Source organism: Microcebus murinus, chromosome 5 (genome assembly GCF_040939455.1).
Source record: "Microcebus murinus isolate Inina chromosome 5, M.murinus_Inina_mat1.0, whole genome shotgun sequence".
Taxonomy (NCBI): Eukaryota; Metazoa; Chordata; class Mammalia; order Primates; family Cheirogaleidae; genus Microcebus; species Microcebus murinus.
Window position 1 is genome coordinate 8,280,768 of NC_134108.1, and position 21,358 is coordinate 8,302,125.

The 21,358-nt window shown below is 42.5% G+C and overlaps 1 protein-coding gene across 2 annotated transcripts in view; it reads left to right on the forward strand.

Annotated features, from left to right (window-relative positions):
- EZR (ezrin) overlaps positions 1–21,358 on the forward strand; it is a 52,261-nt gene that overhangs the window by 18,079 nt on the left and 12,824 nt on the right. For both annotated transcript variants that reach the window (XM_012759634.2, XM_076002826.1), the window contains 5 exons: positions 10,111–10,194; positions 13,765–13,860; positions 14,742–15,016; positions 15,620–15,703; positions 17,123–17,269. In XM_012759634.2, coding sequence (XP_012615088.1) covers positions 10,111–10,194; positions 13,765–13,860; positions 14,742–15,016; positions 15,620–15,703; positions 17,123–17,269 — 686 coding nt within the window. The remainder of the gene's footprint in view (positions 1–10,110; positions 10,195–13,764; positions 13,861–14,741; positions 15,017–15,619; positions 15,704–17,122; positions 17,270–21,358) is intronic.

Below are 21,358 nucleotides of genomic sequence, written 5' to 3' on the forward strand. Positions count from 1 at the left end.
ATTAATTGGCCAACTAATACATATATAAAAAATTAGCTGGGCATGGTGGTGCATGCCTGTAGTCCCAGCTACTTGTGAGGCTGAGGCAGAAGGATCGCTTGAGCCCAGGAGTTTGAGGTTGCTGTGAGCTAGGCTGATGCCATGGCACTCACTCTAGCCTGGGCAACAAAGGGAGACTCTGTCTCAAAAATAAATAAATAAAGGCAATGTTCAGTTAAAGAAATTTGTTTTGGTAGTTAAATTGAGTGCTAACTATTGTGTGCATTTTGGACTTAAATGTGATCAGCTGATTTAACTCCTTACTTAAAATCTTGGAAGAGCATGATATGATAGGGAGAGCACCAAAGGCAAGCCATGCTCTCACCTCTGCTCTGACAGGCACTTGGCATACAGGAGTCATGGAGAAGCCAGTCCTGAGTGCTAACACTGCAGCTTCCGGAGACAGTGAGAGTGCAGAACTTGGAACGCTGCTGCTATATGTTCACATCTGTTTGTTTGGCAGCTGGTACTTTCTTAAACAGAAACAGTAAACTTGAACTTCATTTTTCTTTCATCTTTGTTCCTCCCTGCAGATTTTTTTATTCTTATTAAATTGAACATACATAGTCTAGTCCAGTAACATTGTTTTTCTACTATTTCCTATTTCCAATCACTAAAGCAACAGGGAGCAAGTTAATAAACAAAATACTCAACCAAATGTCCATTAACTGAATGGATAGACAAAAATGATAAATCTACACAGTGAAGTATTGTTGGACTGTAAAAAAGGAATGAAGTGCTGACACATGCTAAACATGGATGAACCTTGAAAATGTTATGTCATGCGACAGAAGCCAGTCACAAAAGACCACATATTCTAAGGTTCTGTGTACATGAGATGTCCAGAAAAGGAAAATCCATAGAGATAGACAGTAGGTTGGGTGGTGGCCAGGGGTGGGGAATTAGGAGTAAAGAGGAGTGACTGCTAGCAGCCATAGGGTTTCTTCTGGGGTGATAAGATAGTCTAAAATTAGATAGCACTGTTGGTTGCATAACTCTGTGAATATACTAAAAATCACTGAATTAAACATCTTAGTTTATTTTTATTTATTTATTTATTGAGACAGTCTCTCTTTGTTGCCCAGGCTAGAGTGAGTGCCGTGGCATCAGCCTAGCTCACAGTAACCTCCAACTCCTGGGCTCAAGCGATCCTTCTGCCTCAGCCTCCCAATTAGCTGGGACTACAGGCATGTGCCACCATGCCCAGCTAATTTTTTTCTATATATATTAGTTGGCCAGTTAATTTCTTTCTATTTATAGTAGAGACGTGGTTTTGCTCTTGCTCAGGCTGGTTTCGAACTCCTGACCTCGAGTAATCCGTCCACCTCGGCCTCCCAGAGTGCCAGGATTACAGGTGTGAGCCACCACACCCGGCCTGAATTAAACATTTTAAATGACTGAATTTTATGGTACATTGTATTTTATGAAGCAGTTATTAAAAAGAGTACATAATGACTCAACATGAAAATCAAAATACAGTATGGTACCCAATTCCAATTAAGTGAACCAAAATAGCATCTTAAAAGCTTTTGTAATTCATTTATCATCAGTTGTAAGAATTTTCTCCTGTCACACTCCCTTTTGTGGGGGAAAGTTTACTGTATCTACTTCCCATCAGAGGAAGTAGATTTCTAAGTATTTGAAAGGTCTTATCCAAATATTTAAAAGCTATTAAAAGTTGCTGAATTGGCACCTTTAGAGGAGGGTTGGAATGTTGGAAAACAGCACTGACATTTTAAACGATATGGAAGGTCAAGCTCTCAATGTAATCTTACTGGTGGTTGGATAGCTCTACTCAGACTAATTTCTGAGTAAATGCAGGTGTGATAATACAGGGATTAATCTGTTACCACTGAATCTACTGCCTAAAATTCAAACATTCATATGCTCCCATTTGAATTTGAATTTCCCTTTCTATTTTCCTGGTTCTTGAGTACTTAAAAATACAGCAAACTTTTTTCCTGCATTATTCTGGCTACTAAAATCTGGTTCTTTTTCCTAAGACTCAAATGGTTGCTTGCTTATAATGTTTGTGGAGGAATTGATCTTGGACTTTTCCCTCCTGTGTCAGGTTTTTAATACAGTTTGAATTTATTGTGTAAAAAATGAGACTGTAGAAGTAATCTTTTTTATTTATTTATTTATTTTTGAGACAGAGTCTCACTTTGTTGCCCAGGCTAGAGTGAGTGCCGTGGCACCAGCCTAGCTCACAGCAACCTCAAACTCTTGGGCTCAAGCAATCTTACTGCCTCAGCCTCCCAAGTAGCTGGGACTACAGGCATGCACCACCATGCCCGGCTAATTTTTTCTATATACATTAGTTGGCCAATTTCTTTCTATTTATAGTAGAGACAGGGGTCTCACTTCTTGCTCAGACTGGTTTTGAACTCCTGACCTCGAGCAATCCACCTGCCTCGGCCTCCCAGAGTGCTAGGATTACAGGCATGAGCCACTTTGCTCTCCTGTAGAAGTAATCTTAAACCTAGAGTCAACTGCATTTCAAGAGGAATGGTCACTTCCCAAAGGCAAATTTGCATAAATAGATTTATTTACCAAAGTGGGGAACTCCAGCAATTATTCATGGATTAGAAGTAAAATACAGTATTCAATTGTCAAATCGGTATCTTTTTTTCATTCCTCAGACTCTTAGAAGACACTGTTGATACCATTTTGATAAAATTAAACTGGGAAAGGCCAGGCACAGTGGCTCACCCTGTAATCCCAACACTTTGGGGGCTGAGGCAGAAGGAATACTTGAGGCCAGGAGTTCAAGACCAGCCTGAACAACATAATGAGACTCTGTCTCTATTTAAAAAAAAAAGAAAAAGAAAACAGGTGGTGGTGGTGGTGGCTCACACCTGTAGTGCCAGCTACCTGGGAGGCTGAGGTGGGAAAATCACTTGAGTCCAGGAGTTTGGAGGCTGCAGTGAGCTGTAAGCATGCCACTGCACTCCAGCCTGGGAAGCCTTGTCTCTCAATAAAAATTAAAGTGGGAAAACTTAAATCATGTTTTCCAAAGTATGTTCTGAAAAATACTGATTGTTTGGGATGCTTTGTGGGGGGGGGGCCTCTAAGGGCAGAACAATCTGGGAAGCATGGACCTCTGCACTGTATTAACGTAACAAGACATGAAAAAGCTTTTCAGCTAAATAAAAAAGAAACTGAAAGCCCCAACTCCAGACTTAGGAAATCTCAAAGCACTGTCCTCACTGCATCCCCTTTTTGACCCTTTCCCATTCAAGCTCAAATAATTTCTCAGAGAACTACATAACCACTGGCTTGGGATGGTGTCACAAGCCACAAAAGATACTTTTAAGATATAAAATGTCAGAATTAGAAGATCTCTGGCACATAAAATGGTCTCCAGCCACTTCATATTACTAATGAGGGGCAGTGTGAGCAGGTTTGGCCTGAGTAGCTGGGGCCACAACCCCATAGCTGCTCAAGGTTATAAGCAAAGAGGACACTGGGTTTATTTTGTTTTAATAAGGTGAATAGTTGTTGAGTTTATTAAAAACAAAACAGGCTGGGATTTGACACCTTCAATGTCAATTGCATTGGAGCAATAACACGTGTGCCATTGTGTGTCTGACTATAGAGGTGTGTTCCCTCTGGAAAAGTGAACATAGGTATACAATCTTCTAGACAGCCTTTTCTCGCATTCCAGTGAGTTATTTATCTCCTGGTGGTCAGGTGATGTTTATTGGACATCACATTTCATCAGCCCATGTGCCCTAAGAAGGAGGCTCTTCACACCAGAGTCTCTAAGCTCCACTGAGCACTCTCTGCAACACACCTGGCCTGTGACTTCATAACCTAGACCTAGCATTTCAGAGTGGGCAAGGGCCTCAGGCCATGAGTCTAAGTCCACATGCTCTGCACATCAGGTGACTGAGGCCCAGGGGCCGGAAGTCATCTGCCTTGGGGTCCCCTGGTTACAGAGCTAGTTCTTGAACTCAGGCCTTCCAGATCCCATGCTCTTGCATTCCAGCGATCCCCATGTTTGGCCTGTCCTCAAAATCACTTGAGTGACTTTTTTTTTTTTTTTGAGACAGAGTCTCACTTTGTTGCCCAGGCTAGAGTGAGTGCCGTGGCGTCAGCCTGGCTCACAGCAACCTCAGTCTCCGGGGCTCAGCGATCCTACTGCCTCAGGCTCCCGAGTAGCTGGGACTACAGGCATGCACCACCATGCCCAGCTAATTTTTTGTATATATATTTTTCGTTGGTCAATTAATTTATTTCTATTTTTGGTAGAGACAGGGTCTCGCTCAGGCTGGTTTCGAACTCCTGACCTTGAGCAATCCGCCCGCCTTGGCCTCCCAAAGTGCTAGGATTACAGGCGTGTGAGCCACCACGCCCAGCCCCTTGAGTGACTTTTAAAAATACAGATTTCTGGTGTTTGGAAAGCTCCTCTGGGGATTCTAAGGATGAGTCAGATTTGGGATCCACTGTGGTATGTGATAGCCATTTGATATATCCATTTGAGACATCTCTATGTCTCTATTTCAATTTGTAAGCCCCTAAAGGGCAGGAGAGGGCTAAGTCCTCTCTGTGCTCACAGCACCCACCATGGTATCCATATTTAATTGGTGTTTGTGGATTGAATGACTCCCAAGGGCATGTTAAGTGGGAGTTGGGCTTGTGGTCTGTGGCCATGGAACAAGAGAAGAATAAAACTGTATAGTTCATTCCTGTGTTGTAAGTTTTGAGCTGAGCTATCCCATAATAAGAATAACAAATAGAATTTTTAAGAATAGTAGATTATTAAGCAAAGTGAAGATAGAGGCAGTATTACAATTAGGTTTTTGTTAACTTCATTAAAAAAGCAAAGATGGGTTTATGTGTTAAATCCTAATATTAAATAATATATACATTATAAAGTCAAGTGGCCTGGTGCAAATACTCCAGTCAATTTTAATCAAATGGAGAGTTTTTCTTAAATGTAAGTTTTAATGTCCAGTTTGTTCTTTTTTTAGAAATTAAGTTCACTCCTATTTTTGTTTTTAGGCATTTCTCTTTAAACACCACAGACCAGTAGCATATACTGATCTTAGTAGTGTACCAGAAACTCACCTTTCCTATTAAAATGAAAACACAACTCACCTACTAAGCTAGGCTACTGTCTGGGGCAAAAAAAGAGGAACGATTTTTCTGCTAAATATGGTCAGTATGAAAAATATAAATAAATTCATTAGAACCTCATTTTCTTTGAGGGGTTCAGGCATCTTTAATAACCAGATTTTCCTGACTTCTGCCCAAGTCATTATTCTAAAATTATGAACAATATGTAACTATAAGAAGACTATTAAATATTAAAAATAAATATTTTTAATCTATAGAGTGCCACTTAATCCCCATATCTAAATTTATAAATGTCCATGATAAATAGTAGTGTATGTTCCTTAAATCTTTTAACATTTTAGAATTCTAAATGACTTTGTGTCTTAGCTTCAAATGGAGTAGCATTTAGAGGGAAGCCATGAGTTATTAAATTATCATCTATACCATCAACCACATGGTTCTTTATGTGTGTATATGGGGGAGGTACATGATCAAAATTAAACTTTTAATCACCATCCCCCACCAAAGTAGAATGTTAACAATGTTTTTAAATAACTGCATATTATATGCACTTATATATACTACACATGTGATTGTGCTGCCTTTAGTGAATATTGTCTTTGATAATAGTGTGTGATCTAGGCAGAATTAACCAAGACAATAAAAATTGCAAACCATGCACTCTTTTCTCCAGTGTTTGCACATAGTTTGGATTTGTGTGGTGGTATGTTTAAGCCCATGGACTTCAGTTTTTCGTGGGGCCATCCTCATGTATATCAGAACCATACAGTCCCACTTGATTTTTGTGGCACTATTGCAAATGCAAGAATCAGCTGGCATCCAAGTATGTATAGTTCGCTAAACATAATTGCTTACCATGGACTAATACTGCAGTAATAAAAAGGAGAGTTGGGGCCGGGCGCGGTGGCTCACGCCTGTAATCCTAGCACTTTGGGAGGCCGAGGCGGGCGGATCGCTCAAGGTCAGGAGTTCGAAACCAGCCTGAGCGAGACCCCGTCTCTACCAAAAAATAGAAAGAAATTAATTGACCAACTAAAAATATATATACAAAAAATTAGCCGGGCGTGGTGGCGCATGCCTGTAGTCCCAGCTACTCGGGAGGCTGAGGCAGTAGGATCGCTGAGCCCAGGAGATTGAGGTTGCTGTGAGCCAGGCTGACGCCACGGCACTCACTCTAGCCTGGGCAACAAAGTGAGACTCTGTCTCAAAAAAAAAAAAAAAAAAAAAAAGAGAGTTGGGATTTATTAATAGGTATGCTTCCTCAATTGCTAAAGCCTGATTCCTTTCAAGCTTCTGGGTAAGTAGACCAAACTATGTATATAAATGGTCCTGCCATCTGAATAAATGTCTCATTTTAATATGCTACATTGCAGCACATTATTTTATCTATAAAATTGGAAATAATCTTCATAGTCTTTCTAATAAACATGAAACATGGAATAGAATAAAAAGCATTGCCATCCCGTATGGTCCTTAGTCTGGAGAGGCACCCCTCCCTTTTCCCTGTAAAGCATTTGGAAGTGGGAGAGGGGGTGTTTCTTTTAGATGTTCCAATGCCTGGGGGACACCTGTGTTTAGTAATGGGCTCAGAGATGGTAAACATTCCCCAGTACTTGGAATGGTTTTCCAGAATGAACACTTGTGCTGTCTGAAATGCCAGTCGCACCCCCAGTGGGAAACATTAGTAGGTAATGACACACTCCTTAACTTAAAGCAGCTTGGGCATTGATTATTAACATAGAGTTCATTCAACTGTTTAGATTTCAGGAGTACTTCTGTCTCAACCTCTACATAAAGATTATAGAGCATGCACTATATATGAATATATACATATATTAAAATTGACTTGATTTTTTTTTTTTTTAATTTTAAGGAGGTTTCTTTTCTTTTCTTTTTTTTTTTTTTTTTTTGAGACAGAGTCTCGCTTGTTGCCCAGGCTAGAGTGAGTGCCGTGGCGTCAGCCTAGCTCACAGCAACCTCAAACTCCTGGGCTCAAGCAATCCTTCTGACTCAGCCTCCCAAGTAGCTGGGACTACAGGCATGCGCCACCATGCACGGCTAATTTTTTCTATATATATTAGTTGGCCAATTAATTTCTTTCTATTTTATAGAAGAGACGGGGTCTCGCTCTTGCTAAGGCTGGTTTCTAACTCCTAACCTCGAGCAATCCACCAGCCTCGCGGCCTCCCAGAGTGCTAGGATTACAGGCGTGAGCCACCACGCCAGGCCTATATAAGGTTTGGATTAGCTTATTCAAAATTCCTGTTAATCAGTTTTGCAAAATGGTTAATATCACCTTTTTTTTTTTTTTTTTTTTTTTTTTTGAGACAGTCTCACTTTGTTGCCCAGGCTAGAGTGAGTGCTGTGGCGTCAGCCTAGCTCACAGCAACCTCAATCTCCTGGGCCCAAGCAATCCTGCTGCCTCAGCCTCCCGAGTAGCTGGGACTACAGTCATGCGCCACCATGCCTGGCTAATTTTTTCTATATATTAGTTGGCCAATTAGTTTCTTTCTACTTATAGTAGAGATGGGGTCTTGCTCTTGCTCAGGCTGGTTTCGAACTCCTGACCTTGAGCAATCCGTCCGCCTCGGCCTCCCAGAGTGCTAGGATTACAGGCATGAGCCACAACGCCCGGCCCAGTATCACCTTTTTAATGTTACTTATTAGCTTTGGTTTCAAGAGATGACATTTTCTCACTGTCCTCAAATTTATAAGTGATCAAAATTTAGAATTTAGGGTCTAAAATCTCCTATGCATAGACTCTGGGGTGTGTGTGTGTGTGTGTGTGTGTGTGTGTGTGTTAACCAGGTAGTAGCCTTTAGTCCTCATTACTTGGTTCAGATTCTGAATCCATAAACAGAGAAAGAAAAGCACAACACACCCGGTGCACTGCATTTGTCAGCTCCTCCCCTGTGCTTTAGTTTTTAATATGATATGTCTTGTTGGCTTCTGTGTATATAATTTGGAGCTGGGTTTGTTATTGGAATATCTGACTTTGGGGCTATTTTTCCCATCGCTGGTATGTGTCCTCAACCATAATTGAGAGAGATGCTTGCTTTATTTTATGCTTCATGGCAACCTTTTGTGATAATTTTTGTTGTTGTTCTTTTTAAAGAACAAAAAATTATTGCCAGGAGGATATGAAAGAAACTTAGGTTTTTATATTTTTAGTATGATTAAAGACTTGAAATCATGTCTATTCTTGCTTCTCAGTATACTTTAGTTCTTTAACTTGTAGACTTGAGATTGGGGAAAAAACTTTTTTTAAATATCTAGATAATGAGCCGAGTGCAGTGGCTCATGCCTATAATCCCAGCACTTTGGGAGGCCAAGGCAGGAGGATCCCTTGAGCCCAGGGGTTTGAGATCAGCCTGAGCAAGAGCAAGACCCTGTCTCTACAAAAACAGAAAAATTAGTTACGTGTAGTGCCAGATGCCTATAGTCCTAGCTGCTCCGGAGGCTGAGGCAGGAGGATTTCTTGATCCCAGGAGTTTGAGCTTGCTATGAACCATGATGACACCACTGCACTCTAGCCCAGGTGACAGAGAACCTGTCTCAAATAAAATAAAATAATAAAAATCTGGAAAATGATGCCCTTTCCATGCTAGTAATATCAGAGAGCCATTAAGGCATTCTGAATGTGTATCAGAGGATCTCTCAAATTATCATGCCCTCTTAATGTTAGGCCAAAGAAATGTTTCATAAAGACTAATAACTCTGTTCCTGAAATAGCATGTAACATTTGGTGAGTGTTTAATGTATTTGGTACCCTAACTGGCTACTCTGTCAGATAAATACTGGTGTAGTTAGTCTATATCCTCCATACATTTATGCCTGTGTTAGAAAGAAGCCAGGACAGGTGTCACTTTAGCATCTATATATTTCACTTGAAAAATGGTGAGAAACAAGTATTTCTTAAATTTAAGCATTACAGTTGGTGTGTGGCTTTGCTAGTTTCCTTTGGGGCAGTGACAAAGGTAGTCAGATTTGAGTGTTTTTCATGTGCTTAGTAAATCTGGGTTTTCTCTAGTGGTAAATTTGAAAACTACCTTAAATAAGTTTTTAAACGTATATGGCAATATTAAAAACATTTTAAGGTCCTCCTGTCACCACAACCTCAGTTCCCTGTGTTCTTTAATAATACTACTTTCATTTTTGCATTTTACTTTTGTCTAGATAGATCTCCCATATTTGCATTGATAGAGTATGTACCATTTTGTGTGTCATTTTTTTCTGGTTTCCAGTAAGCTTGCTTTCTTTTTTTTTTTTTTTTTTTTTTAATTTCAAAACATTAAGGGGGTACAAATGTTTTTGTTAATGGATACCTTAAACAACATTTAAGTCAGAGCTTTTAGTGTGCCCACCACCAGAATAGTGTTCATTGTACCCATATAGGTAAGTTTTTACCTCCACTCACTCCTACCCTCCCCCTTTCACTTGTCATATTTTTAATTTTAGAGGTAATTTCCAGTTTCTACTATCTTCATAATTACCATTTTATATTGCTATGTAATATTCTGTCTTTGTCTTTGGTACTTGCATTATTTCTCTCTTCAGCTGTTTAGATGGTTTCTAATATAGCTGTGAGCCTTCTAGTACAAAGCTCCTTTCCCTTCACTGGCTTCCTTGGTATAAACTCTTCCCCTGGTGCCCCAAGAGCCCTGTCTGCTTCCCTTTTGGTAACAGTTATCGCAGTGTTTTTGTAGAAAACCGCATAAACCTAAGTGTGACTGTGCTTTATTAGAACAAAGAGGCCATACATTTGAATCCAAACTGTGCACTTGCTGAGACTTCCTTCAGCTGTCCCACAGTTGGAGAGCGTGCGGTGTGTCTTTGTGTATACACTTTGGGAGTAGCATAAGAATGGATGTCAAAGGAACATACTATTGCCGTACTGCTAAGTGGCTTTGAGTTTATGTGGATGGCTCAGGAGGTTGTCAAGAGAAAGAATACTCAGCTAAGTGTCATTTGTTTTGTTCTGTTTTTCAGATCAATGTCCGAGTTACCACCATGGATGCAGAGCTGGAGTTTGCAATCCAGCCAAATACAACTGGAAAACAACTTTTTGATCAGGTTGGTCTCTGAACTTGAGGGAGAATTGCACATGCCCTGCCCCTCCAATTTTTTTGGTTTGCTCACTTGAGGGTAATAGATGAGGAGGATCTTTGAAAAGGTAAAAGTACTGAACTATTTTATGACAGCATTGTAAAACTCAATAATCAACATTTATATCATTCCTAGTAGGTATATGAAAGCACATTGCCATCTGTTGTTTCAAGCCAGGTGAAATAAGTAGAAGTAGAAGAAATAGTAGTGTTACCATAGAAGGAAAAGACTAAAGAAAGATAGTTGCTGGCCTTGGTGTCTCACACCCTGTATAAGAGAAAGGGCTTCCTATTCCCATCCATTTCCTCTGCCTCTGGAGTAAAACTCACCTCAGTTGATGGCTGAGTGAGTCCTTAGTTGTCCCTGTTGGTGCAGTTTCTAATTTCTGAATGGCCATGCTTGAACATCTATGAAAAGAAGAAATGAGAATATGGAGAAAATAATTCAGTCCCTTTAAAATCAGAAGTTTTTTTCTATTAAATATTTATTAGTGATAATACCATTTATTAAATAGTTGGGTTTTTGCCCTAGTAACAGCTGCTCCAAATATAATCTTATGGCCTGGTATTTTTCTCAGTCAAGGAGTGACTGAAAATTGTTATTCGGCATTGTTTTTACAGCTTTATGTCACAGGTCAGAAAACTTTTTCTGCAAAGGGCCAGATAGTACATGTTTTAGGCTTGCAGACCACACAGTCTCTGTTATAAATATTCAGTTCTGCCATTGTAGTATTGAAAACAACCGTAAATACATGAGTGGAGTGAGTGCGGTCCACGTGGATAAATGTAGTGACTGCCTCCACTATTATTTTGAGGTCATTCCCTGGGTCTGCCTCACCCACTAGGGAGTGAGGCTGGACTTAAGAAAAAAATCTAAAGGTTTCTCCTGAAAGATAACCATGAAGTAAGTTGAATGGAGCCACCTGAGCCCTGTGTGACACACCTGGGTAGGGCCCTGGCTTCTAGTATTGGTTCTAACTCCAGCTAGCATGTCATATCCCTTGGTCACCTTTCCAGGCACCAGAGTCCTTACCTGTAATGAGTGGTGGGACCTCCTCTTGCCAAAAATTTTTTTAAAAACAGATGGAAACTCTAGGATGAGTGGAAAAACTGTATTATAGTTACAGAGAACTTTCTGATGGAAAGTTCATTCCTGGGTCAGACTTTCCCCATCACTGAAATAAGGTCTCAAATGTAATTGAATGAAAGAGATGTTTAAGGTAAGCTTGCCTCCCCTCTTCTCTCATCCATCTGTTACTTAGATCTCTTCTGCAGCAGTCCTCCCACCCAGTTTGGAACCCGTGGGGTGCTATTGCTCTGTGACTGGATCCTATTTCAGGGCTTTGGTTTAATGGAGAGCATCATGGGACAGCTGCCACGTTGAGGGCAGAGCGGAGACTGGCCGAGGCACAGGCATCCCGACAGCCTGGCAGGGCTCATCCATGCCAGGAGATCCTAAGGTGGAAGAAGGAGCTGTTCCGTGCCTCAACGCCATCAGATAGAAGGGTTTTCCAGCTGTTGCTTGACATTGAGTTAAATAGACATATCTTTGCCTTTCACCTTCTAAAAATTTGCCATTTAAAAGACCACTGAGGCAGAAATGAACAGAGGGAGGTTAGGCCAGGAGCAGGTTCTCACTGAGAGGGTGAGGATCTTGATCCCACTGCATGGTGCAGTTACAGAGTTGGTGTTCTGCCCTATTGAAGGAGAAAAGGGCTCTGAGTTGTGGTCCTGAAAACCAGCATGACTCTGATAACTATGGAGGAGGGAAACCAGGTGGACAGGAAATTATTTCCATTTGGTTCAGATCCAGGCTGAGGCTGCATTTGGGTGGATGAAGTGGGAAGACTAGATTGCCCTAGATTAGAGATCAAACAGTTGCTTAGGTATGTGGTGCTTGCTCATGCAACTTTGAAACAACCGAGAGAGAAAGGCAAGCCAAGTTTAATATCATATGACAAGGTGGACGTTTGTGGGGAACAAGAAATTAGCAGGATTGAATATAGAAACCTGGTCTTTTCAATTCAGTTTTCTCTATACTTAGCTATCATAAAAACAAAAGACTTAAGAGCAAAGCACTGTAAAAATTCTAAATTTCTTTTATATCATTCCATGATGAAGAATCATGGTTATAGCCCCCCATTTTTGGGTGAGTGGAAGTGAAGGGATGAACAGGTCAGTCCTTGGCATTTAATAAGCAGAGACTCCTAGAGCTCTAGGAAGCATCTGCCCCCCAGCAAATGGCGGAAACAGGCCCAGATCAGGATTTTATTTGGAATTTCAGGTTTTACTTTAAGCAAGTGCTCTGTATACCTGAGTTTTTGTTTCTAGTATGTTTAGTCCTCTTTCCTTTTAAATATGATAGAAGCTATATACTGGAAGCATGGCAGCTTTTTTTTTTTAAGGTTTAACATTATATGTCATAAGATTTCACATTATATGTCAAAGTCCTGGGACCTGATCTTGATGATATTCAACAAGTGTCTACAGCAAATTCAACTATTACTGCTTTTCTGTTTCTAAGACACTCATGAAAATAACCAGCCCAGGACTCTGTCTATAATGCACAAGAGACCTTTTCCTGGTAGTGTGGAGAATTTTAAAACGTGAAATCCTTGCTGACCTAGGATTGGGATTCTACCTTTGCTATATCAGAATTTCACATTTCAGGAGGCCTAAAGAACAGTAGTCACCCCTTGGCATGTGTAAAGCTGAGAGCTTCCTGGGCCAGCTGGCTGAGAGGTGGAGGCAGGTAGTCAGTAGAAGGCCTAAGTGTTGCACTGGTTACTTTGAACCACTCTCCATGTGGTCACACCTGATGGACAGTGAGTGACATAATGCAACACATACTACTTGTGGGCCGTGGGTGCCTCATGTCCCCTGTGTGCTAGCCATAACCCACCCTGGGGGGTTTTACTCAGGAAAACATCCTGGAGTATAAAGGAGGAGAAGTGAGATTTTTATAAGATTTAAAGATAACCCTGAATCCTCTCATTTATATTAAAAATAAGTCATTCATGGCCGGGCGCTGTGGCTCACGCCTGTAATCCTAGCTCTTGGGAGGCCGAGGCGGGCAGATTGCTCAAGGTCAGGAGTTCGAAACCAGCCTGAGCAAGAGCGAGACCCCGTCTCTACTATAAATAGAAAGAAATTAATTGGCCAACTGATATATATATAAAAAAAAAATTAGCCGGGCATGGTGGCGCATGCCTGTAGTCCCAGCTACCCGGGAGGCTGAGGCAGAAGGATCACTGGAGCCCAGGAGTTTGGGGTTGCTGTGAGCTAGGCTGACGCCACGGCACTCACTCTAGCCTGGGCAACAAAGCGAGACTCTGTCTCAAAAAAAAAAAAAAAAAATAAGTCATTCATGTCTGGAGATGGTGCAGGCAAGGCGCTGCCCGGTGGGTTCACCTGAGCAGGCAGATGTCCTGTTCTCCTGGGGGCCCTGCTGGACTCTGTAGTGGACGACTGCCAATAGCTGCTGTCTGTGTGAGGGAGTTTCTCATGACTAATGGGCCCTTCTGTCTCTCACACACAGGTGGTTAAGACTATCGGCCTCCGGGAAGTGTGGTACTTTGGCCTCCAGTATGTGGATAATAAAGGATTTCCTACCTGGCTGAAACTTGATAAAAAGGTAAGCCAAGGTTAACTATTTACAGGCTGTTAATTGGGTGTTGGTCTGCTCCCGTTGACATTGAACTGGAGCACCTTACTCTGTCTTTTGTTTTTTGTTCCTTTTATTTGTGTAAAGTTTTTACAGACAAGGTTGCAAGTTTCCAGTAACTGGGGATATTGGTTGGAAATTAGATCCTGGCATTTCTTACTTACTGCTCACTCATTGGAGCATAGGATGGTTAATTGTTTAGCTTTTAGTTGACCTTAGTTTTTTTCAATAAGATAGTTAATCTTATAAACCATGAATCATCCACTGTTTTGTAAGAACCTGTTATTGCTTTGTTTGAACCTGTGATTATCTTCCAAATCTAAAGACTGGATAATTCCATTAACAATTATAAAGAAAAGTAATAAGCTGAACAGTTTTTCTTCAACTCTTTGGAAACTATTCTTTTTTCCAAACCCCCACTTCCTTGTGTGTCACCATGACAAGTCAGAAAGATGATTGGAGATGGGAAGAGTGGGGTGTGAGCAGTTGTTGGGGGTCAGGTCTGGGGCCACACTTGCAAGTGGCCAGACTCCAGGAGTGCACATCAGTGGAGGGGAGGGGGTCCTTTCCAAACTTGAGTTCTCTGGGGTAGATGGCATTGTCCTGAGAGATAGCATTGTCCTGCAGCTGTGCCTTGGTGGGCAGTGCCTTAACTATCCAGCTGTGTGCGATAGTGCTTTCAACTTGATACCTCTTTTGGCTCGTGTGCTAAAAATAGGACTTCCAAAATAAATATTTTCTGAAGATGGGCCTGAGGGTCCTTTTAAAGTCATTGGCTAGAAATCAGTGATTTTGGGAAGGTAGGTGTTTATCTTCCCAATTTGTGATGAGACTTGACTTCCGTTGTCCAGGTGTCTGCCCAGGAGGTCAGGAAGGAGAATCCGCTCCAGTTCAAGTTCCGGGCCAAGTTCTACCCTGAGGATGTGTCTGAGGAGCTTATCCAGGACATCACCCAGAAGCTTTTCTTCCTCCAAGTGAAGGAGGGAATTCTCAGCGACGAGATTTACTGTCCCCCTGAGACCGCAGTGCTGCTGGGGTCCTATGCCGTGCAGGCCAAGTTTGGGGACTATAACAAAGAAGCGCACAAGGCTGGGTACCTCAGCTCTGAGCGGCTGATCCCTCAAAGGTGAGCACAGGGTGACCCTGCTGGGTAGGAGCAGTGTTGCTGTCCCTGGAAGGGGGAGGCAGTTAGAAAGCACAAGGACTTTGTCAGTGTCAAGTGCTCCTTAGTTGGGGCCTCTGAGTCGTTTCCTGAGTGCTCTGACTTCAGAACATGCTGACCAGCGTGGTCTTTCATCAAGGCACTGATGAGGGACCTGAAGCCCAGCCAGGGCAGGAGAGCTGCCCTTCTTCACGGACGCTGACGAGCGCCTCTGTCGTGTGTGCGTGCCTTAACATAGTAAGACTTTTCACAATCCGACTGCTTACCTCTTCCTTGTGTTTGATGATTTGGCCTCTGTTAAACCTGGTGTTTTTTTTCACTAATGATCACAAAAATTACCCTTTTGAAAGAAGAGGCCATTTAAAATGCCTTTTAAAATTTTTCCAGTAGGACTGGATTTATCTTGTTCAAAATGCTAAATCTTCCAGATATATCAGGAAGTAGAAACAGAAGTTCTTTGTGATTAATTTAAAGGAAAGTAAGGGTTCGGATGTGAGTGGACAGTGGTCCCCATCACTTGCCTCTCAGCCCTTGAGGGTGACAGTGGTGTGTCCTTTTGCCCTCTAGAGTTATGGACCAGCACAAACTGACCAGGGACCAGTGGGAGGATCGGATCCAAGTGTGGCACGCAGAACACCGTGGGATGCTCAAGTGAGTATGGGCCTTTGGCTCAAATCTGAGTCATCTCCGGCCTTTCCAGCATGCCCTTTGCTATACCTGCAGGTGTAGTGTTTTCACGGTGGTTAGCTTTGGGCCTCAGCTCCAGCCTTGGTGCCTCGTGAAGTACCTAGAGGGAACCAAGCAGGAAGTGGGCTGGTTTGAACATAGCCAATATTCTTCCCTGGGGAAAGAAGCAGTTTAATTTACACCTCAGGTCCTAAATGCTTTCTCCCTCCTTTTAGAGTAGAGGAAGTCTTATATCTGAAACACTTCATTTTAGTTGAGAAGGGGGCATTGTTCACCAATTGTCAGCATTATTTTTCTTCCCTCTGTCCAAGAGGAGCTGGCTTGCTCACTGGTGTAAGGTGGTTGTCTTCAAAAGTATATATAATCCTAGCACTCTGGGAGGCCGCGAGGCTGGCGGATTGTTCAAGGTCAGGAGTTTGAAACCGGCCTGAGCAAGAGTGAGACCCTGTCTCTGTTATAAATAGAAAGAAATTAATTGGCCAACTAACATATATATAGAAAAAATTAGCCAGGCATGGTGGTAAATGCCTGTAGTCCCAGCTACTTGGGGGGCTGAGGCAGGATTGCTTGAGCCCAGGAGTTTGAGGTTGCTGTGAGCTAGGCTGACGCCACAACACTCACTCTAGCCTGGGCAACAAAGCGAGACTCTGTCTCAAAAAAAGAAGAAGAAAAAAAAGTATATATAAATGTAAAAAATGGATCCCAAGTGAAAAATACTGATCTCAGAGAGGCACAAGTGGGCCATGAGGAGGGACATGATGGAACATGTGGCTGTTAAGACTGTGATTGAGTGTGAGAAAGGCCAAACTCCCTGCTCCTGATAAATCAGTCTCAAGGAGGGCACCTTGTCCTGGAGCTGTCAGCTCAGGCCTTCCCTGCAGTTCTGTGCATTGCCCTAGCCTCTGAAGTTTCTTTGTAGTTTGGGCCTCAGAGAGAATTTATGCTTCAGAGTTTCCTCTCTGACCCAAGCATCCTTTATGGAGGTAAAACAACTTAAAGCTACTACTGAGGAGGACAGTGGGAGTCCCTGAAAGTCCATGTGGACAAGAGAAAAAGGAGGACTGTGCCTGGCAATAAAATTTAAAAGAAAAACTGTCTCCAGAGACGCCAATGTGAGTCAGTTCTAGAATATGCGGGGTACATCAGCGTTGCTTCCAGCCCATACTGGTCCCTGTTTCTTGGCTGATTTCTGGCTGCTGTGCGCTTACCTGCCTCACATGGCATAGGCATGGATGGCCAGATGAGGGACAGGAATTCGAAAGCACACAGCTGTCAGCCTATCCTACATGATTCGCCTTAATCTTACAGTATTAATAGGGGTCTTGCTGTTTCGGGTATGGAGTTCTGCTAATGATTGTGCCTGCTTTTTACTCACCCAATTAGAGATAGTGCTATGTTGGAGTATCTGAAGATTGCTCAGGACCTGGAAATGTATGGAATCAACTATTTTGAGATAAAAAATAAGAAAGGAACAGACCTGTGGCTTGGAGTTGATGCCCTTGGACTAAATATTTACGAGAAAGATGATAAGTGAGTTGAAGTCTACGATTACCTTTAATTGGTGGGGTGGTGGGCCTGGAAACAATGGCAAAAAATGGCAACTATGTGACTTATTTTTGAAGTATTAACTGGCAACTTATTGGCCCAAAGTGTGAATATACAAGGGAGTTGGGGCTGTGCTATGGCCATCTCAGAAGTTGGTCTGGGCTAGGCACAGTGGCTGACACCTGTAATACTAGCACTGTGGGAGGCTGAGGTGGAGGATCACTTGAGCTCAGGAGTTTGAGACCAGCCTGAGCAACAGTGAGACTCCATCTCTACCAAAAAGAAAGTGGAGAAAAATAAAACCAGACGGGCATTGCAGTGCACGCCTGTAGTCCCACTTACCCGGGAGGCTGAGGCAGAAAGATTGCTTGAGCCCAGGAGTTGGAGGTTGCAGTGAACTGATGCCACTGCACTCTACCCAGGGCAACAGAGTGAGACTGTGTGTCAACAAAAACAAGGCAACTAAGCAGCCCTCCTTATAATCCCCACCCTTTCATATTTAAAAAAAAAAATTGTTGGTCTGGAGGCATGCGTTATCCCCTCTTGTCACCAAAGCCTACTTAACAGCATGGGTGGCGTAGTGGGCAGGCAGGACTGGCAGGGACCTCGCCATGCTGAATCCCAGGAAAAGGCGGCAACAGAGACCAGCAGCTACAGAAAGACATCCCCTCCCTCTCCCGCTGCAGGCCCCACCCCAGCTACCTGCAGGTACTGGCACATCCATAGCTACTTCCGAGGCTGCATCCTGGCTTAAAGTTTATGCTGTTTCATCCAAAACTATTTTAATATGATCAGAAACTTTAAGAGTTTTAAATAATAGCCTATGTGCACAAATAATTTAGCTAAATCCTCTGAGCCTGCAGAAGGTATCTAATTGCTTGTTGAGTGAGGTCTAAAAGTGCAGAAGTGACATAAATGAGCTGGTTAGAGCAGTGGAGACCTGGAAGCCAGGCCTCTCGTAAGCTGCAGATACTCGTGATTATAGATATTGCTGTTTTGCCTTCTTTCTGCTGAGGAGTTGGATACCGGGGGGGAAAAATCACTCTAGTTCAGCCAGGGTAGGTTTTCCAAGGTGGTTCCCTAAGCTTAGAGGATAAACCTAGATTCTATATTCTTCTGTTCAAAAGCACCCTGAGTTTAAGAGGCAATGGGAAACCATCTCTTTGGAAGGAAAAGGAGAGGTTCCTTTCTGTCTCTGCTCTGAGTGGACCCCATCAGCCTTCTGGCTCTAAAGGGCTTCCCTAAACAACCCTGTCATGACTGTTAGGTTCAGGGGACTGGCAGAGAGCAGCAACTCTGGCGGAGAAGCCACAGGGGCAGGAACAATCCTGGGGTCCTTATGCTGAGCCCTGCCCTTTGGCCTGTGTTCGTGCTTCCATGTGTGAGAAACAGTGCCCCCAGAACTCAGGGATGTACCTGGTCACTGTACCAGCCTTGTGCTGTTCTTTTAAGTGACAGCTCTCCTGCATTTCCTCCTTGTGGCTCACCATCTCACCTGTTCTCAGGTGTTTCTTTTGCTTTATTTTTATTTTTTTATTTTTCATCTAATAACTCAGAAGAACTGAGTTCTCAGGTGTCTCTATTCTTAGCTCCCCCACATCTCAGATTCCCCAAAAACCCTCTCTGGAGTTCCCAAGGAGAGTGGCACTGCTTTTGACAAATGATGTTACACAAAGAATGCATCTCTAATCCCAGCCACATGGATTCTTGCCAGAATGCAGAGTACAGATATATTTCATGTGGGCAGAGCAGGGACCTGTGCTGGCTGATTCCAGACCCTCCTCTCAGCTCCAGTGCCTGCATGATGAGACTGCGCACGAGGAGGCAGGCACTGCCCACTAGAAGGAAGGTGCTGATAGTTACGTGATAGGATATGATGTGATGTGCTTGTCAGATAATCATAGGAACTCTTCTGAGAACCTGGAAGTGAATTATTGTGGACTCTTGGTTTGCTCCCGCCCAAGCGTGCTTAGATGCAGTATTAGTAAAGAAACAAGACCAGTCTGGGTAAATAAGGAAGCTCAGGAACCAGTCCATGATCCTGGATGCCCAAGTTGAGGCCTTGAGGCTGGTGGCTATTAACACAGCCCTGCCAAAGAAACAGGCCCAGTGTCCTCCTGGGAAACTGTGTCTGCTTTTGAACTCTCTTGAATGAGCAGATTTTATAACATAGCCATGGCCAGGGCTGTCCAAACAGGTTTTTCAAGTTGCAGGAAACGGCCATAGGTAGTAACCTACTAATGTCAGCTTGTAACTGCCCCAGCCCACATAAATAAATATTCATTTTCCCAAGTAAAAATTTGAGCTGTGTGTACGATTTAGTCCTCCTCTTGCTCTCCTCCTGAGTTTAGCAGTGAAACTGGCAACTTTCAGGTCTTCTCCCTGCTGAACATGCGGGGGAGTGGTGCAGGCTCGCTTTCTGCCTCTCTCCTCCCTGCTCAGTGAAGGCACACCCTCTCTTCCAGAACAGCACTTCCGTAGACAGTCAGCTAATAGGCCCAAGTTCTTTTCCTTTTGAACACATGTTGACAACTTGTTTAGCAGTATAAGCAGGAGATTGTTAGTTATTTAAATGTGCAGAATGCTCTGAGAACTCTTTAACTGTGTTAAGTATTGAATTGTTAGCATTCGGAGTAGAACTAAGAGTGGAGAATTAGATATTCTTGATACTTTGTTCAAATGAGAATCTGATATATTGAAGATGTAAGTTGAGCTCTGAGATTTAGTATACTCTACAAATAAATACATTTCTTTACTTTTTAAATACCTTTTTTGGTGTTAAATAGGCTCTGACTGGGAAATGTCTCTTGGAGTCCCCTTTTCATTGCACACGTTAAGTAGGAGCGTGTAGGACTCTAAGCATTTGTCTTCTTCCCTTTATATCTTTCAAGCCCTAACTGAGGAGAGGAGGGAGTATAAAGAGGAAGTAGGCAAGCAGCTTTCCTGACGGGCATTCTAAGCTTATGAACAGCGCAAGTTCAGTCTGGCTGCATCACAATTCTTCAGGGCTCTCAAGACCATACCAAAAAACAAAAGCTAAAGGAACCTGATCCTGCCCCCAAATTCTTTAGTCCTTTAAAAGCACTTTTTTCCCAGAGCTTCATCCCTCTTTGGGCTGATTCCATCATAGAAGTACTTCTGTGGGTAGGAGTTCTGAATGTGTGCTGGGTTCCAGACTCCCTCACTTTGAGGACAAAGGTGCTCAGAGAGCTTGCAGACAGATTGGGAACTGAAACAAGAGGCACACTTTTCTTTCAGTTCCTTGCCGCTGTCACTCAGGCTGAGCTTGCCCTGCACATTGGTTCCTCTCCATCAGCACATCACTGTAGCCCTCTAGCCCTGTCTCTGGCATGCTTGGAAGTAAACTGCAGGCATCTGTATACTTTCCCCAAAATGAAAATGTGTGTTATATGCTAGAGCTCAGTATATTTTGTTTTACTTTTGATCTAAAATTCAAATACAATGAACTGTAATCTTAAGTGTTCATTTGCTGAGTTTTGAAAATAGGTATCCTGGAAAAATGAAAAATCCTATCAAGATAAAGAAGAGGATCATTACTTTCAGCTGTGTATTTTGAATTTAAATTTTTTAATCATTCATTCATTTCATTTTGAAATCATTTCAGACTTTTAAAAGATTCCACAATTAGCCCAAAGAATTCCCATATACTCTTCACCCAGTTCCCTCAAATGTTAACATTTTACATAACCATAGTCCAAGTATCAAGGTTGTAAAATTAACATTGATATAATAGTGTTAAACCATCTGTAGACCTTATTTCCATTTTAATCAGTTGTCCCACTAATGTCCTGTTTCTGTCCCAGAACCCTGTCCAGAATCACAGCTACATTTAGTTGTTAAATCTCCCAGTCCATCTGGGATAGTTACATGGTCTTTGTCATGACCTTGGTATTTTTGAATAGTACTGCCATTGGCTTTTTAGAAAGTCCCTCAACTTGGATCATCTAATGTTTTCTCATGATTAAGTTTGAGCTCTGCATTTTGGGCAAGAATCCCACCAGGGTGCTGTTGTACCCTTCCAAGGGCCTCCTACCAAGTGGCCGTGATGGTGGT